Source organism: Austrofundulus limnaeus, unplaced genomic scaffold, assembly GCF_001266775.1.
Source record: "Austrofundulus limnaeus strain Quisiro unplaced genomic scaffold, Austrofundulus_limnaeus-1.0 Scaffold7, whole genome shotgun sequence".
Classification (NCBI taxonomy): Eukaryota; Metazoa; Chordata; class Actinopteri; order Cyprinodontiformes; family Rivulidae; genus Austrofundulus; species Austrofundulus limnaeus.
The window spans coordinates 3,974,505-3,977,254 of record NW_013952409.1 but is presented as its reverse complement, the minus strand read 5'-3'; the positions used below and the strand labels follow the sequence as shown (position 1 = coordinate 3,977,254).

The 2,750-nt window shown below is 40.4% G+C and overlaps 1 protein-coding gene across 1 annotated transcript in view; it reads right to left on the bottom strand.

Annotated features, from left to right (window-relative positions):
- Positions 1-585: 585 nt before the first annotated feature.
- The window catches only part of LOC106536409 (carbohydrate sulfotransferase 5), a 4,415-nt gene continuing 2,250 nt past the window's right edge, over positions 586-2,750 (bottom strand). The window contains exon 2 of the mRNA XM_014033688.1: positions 586-2,699. Coding sequence (XP_013889142.1) covers positions 1,461-2,633 — 1,173 coding nt within the window. The 5' untranslated portion in view covers positions 2,634-2,699 and the 3' untranslated portion in view covers positions 586-1,460. The remainder of the gene's footprint in view (positions 2,700-2,750) is intronic.

The window sequence follows — 2,750 nt, the reverse complement described above, 5'->3', positions numbered from 1 at the left end:
AGACCAATGCCCAACTACGTGTATTAGGGCCAGAATGAGATTTTTTTTAAGAGAATAAAATCATAATTTTATGACAATAAAGTCGTGACATTGTGAGAACTCATGCATTAGCATCAGGAATATTGAGCATCCTTTAAAGGTCATAAACTTTTTTAATTCTCCTTGTCTTTGCTATTTTACTGACTAGATGTTGCCAAGTTTTTATCAAATGGTCTGAACTGTTACACACAATTGTTGTTTTGTATTAATTCAGTGGTTCACAACAGTTATCTTTTTTTTTCTTCACACTGAGGTTCCTACACCAGACAAAACATCTTTGAAATGCCACATTCAATTTGCACCCTACTTGTCAATCATTTGCGAGTGGCCGATGAAAGCCCGGCCACCCCTGTGGCTCCACCCCTGGGAGTACCTGGAGAAAACACGTGAACAGGGAGAACAGTACAAATGCACCTCAGTCCCAGTTCAGGAAAAGTTTGAACGTCATGTAAAATGCAAATACAAAACAGAATGCAGTGATTACAAATTTCATAAATTTATTTTATTAACAATGAAGGTTAATAAACACATAAAATGTTTGAAATTTTAAAATAAGTTCAATTGTTTTAAAAATTAAGGCCATTTCATCAATCTTGCCTAAACAGCAAATTGGAAAATGTTGGCACAAGGGCAACAAAATAAAAATATGGAGATGTAACATCTGGAGGAGAATTTATTTATAATAAATCAGATTATGTGCAAACAGCAGAAAAAATATTTGCTTTGCTGCATACAAAGACTTGGGTTAATGTCATTTTTGTATCAGATTTTCTTGACATCTCTATTAGAAATAAAAATAAATATTTTTACAAAGACAACGTGTTTACAATGTTCATGCATTATTGGCCAGACAAATACCGTACTTAATAATTTCATAGGTTTCAAAGGTTGCTGTTGGAGGAGTTCAGGCTATTTCTTCATATGACCGTTCCAGCTGTAAGTCTAAATCAAACATCCTGACTCAGTCTGATCATTCACCTCAGGCAAACGTCAAGTTATTGCACAATATCGGCCTGTAAAAATATTTMTCAGAAAAACAGCATTAAGTTATGTCAGAGTCAAAGAGGAAGCTGCACCTTGTTATGGAACTGAACACAAATAGAACAAAAGAACAATTTATCTTTCTCAGCAATGTCATAAGCACCTGTAAATTTTCTATTGTTTTCATAGATTCATCACATTATTCTTCTGTAAACAAAACTCACTTAACGTGTTTAAAAAGATCCTGGATCAAACACTACAAATGTGTTTATATTGCAACAACAAGCTTTGTTTATGAAAGAAAAGGTTTAGGAACTGATCTGTTTTGTGTCTGTTTGCCATACGTCTGTGTTATAACCGTCAACATGACATGACACAACACAGCTGATCCTGGAGGCAGATCTGCAGAAGCTTTTGTTATTCACATTTGAACTACCACTCTACTTTGTTTTAGTTGGTTCCCACATAAAGTCATACGGTTCCTGTGGGACTAGCAGATCTATTTTCTGGTTTTTCTGCTCCTTTACAGTCCTGACGGTCTTGTACCCGAACAGCTCCATGGCCTCCTTACACACTTCCTGCACATGTTTGACCTTGTAGAACGGCAGCATGGTGCGCCACGCCTGAGACACAAGGGTAGCATTTCTGGAAATGGTTTCAAAAGCCTGGGTCTTTTTTCCTCTCCCCTCACCATGAGTCTGCTTGTGGATATACTTCTCCATCTGACTGGTCATCTTTAAACCTACAAACTCATAAATATCATTGACTTCTTTCAGTGGGTTGTGTGCCAGGTCCTCAAAGCGAACTATTTTGTAGCGCCCTTTCAGAAAAGGAGGAGGATTCAGGATGGCCGTTTTACGGATCTGCAAATGGCTGCGGCAGATTTCCTGCATAACTTTAAACTGCAGCTCAGCTGCAGGTATATTTTTCTGATCCATGACCACAAAGTTATCAAACCACAAWGATCTGGCTGACTCCTCTCTAGACCTAAGTATGGCACGGGGATCCCGGACCAGGTGAACAATGCGGAGGTCCAGGTAGGGGTCTTTCAGAAGKGGGTAAAGGGATTCCAGCTCAAAAAGTCGAGTTTCCTTAAACACCACATGACTGTGTGAGCTACAGGAAGCAGCTACCTTTTGGAAACCTTGAAAATTACATTTCTGACTACACTGAGTCTGATTTCTTGCTGTGATGGGACAGGCCGGAGGCGAGCACAGAGCCCGACTTTCAGTCCACATGAACAAAGAGGACACACGAGGGTTTTCTGGAAGATARGAATCCATCACTGAGAAATCACACTGGTACAGACTTCGCAGTACATCTCTCACAGCCATTCGGAGGAGCCGGGCCCTGGGTTTCTGCACTCGGGTCCACACGTGCCAGCCGGGCTCCATTAGATAGAAAACAGAYGGGTGCTGACTGAAAACCTGACCCAGGAAGGACGAACCTGAACGCCATGATGAGAGCAGCAGAACGTGAACTTTACGTTCAGATTCGGTGGGGCTCAGAGTCTTTGGTTGCGTGCTCCAGTTGGAGAACAGCAGAACTGCAGCTCCCTGCAGAACCATCATAAAAATCAGGRTCTTGATGTTAATTCTGATGTGCTGCCTCATGGCTGCGACACTTCGAGCGCTGTCGGCCTCTTGTTTTATCCTTTGTTCAGCAGATTTTCACCTCCTCTACAAAAAAAACAAAAAACAAAACAAGAAACAAGTTAGAAATTATTATTA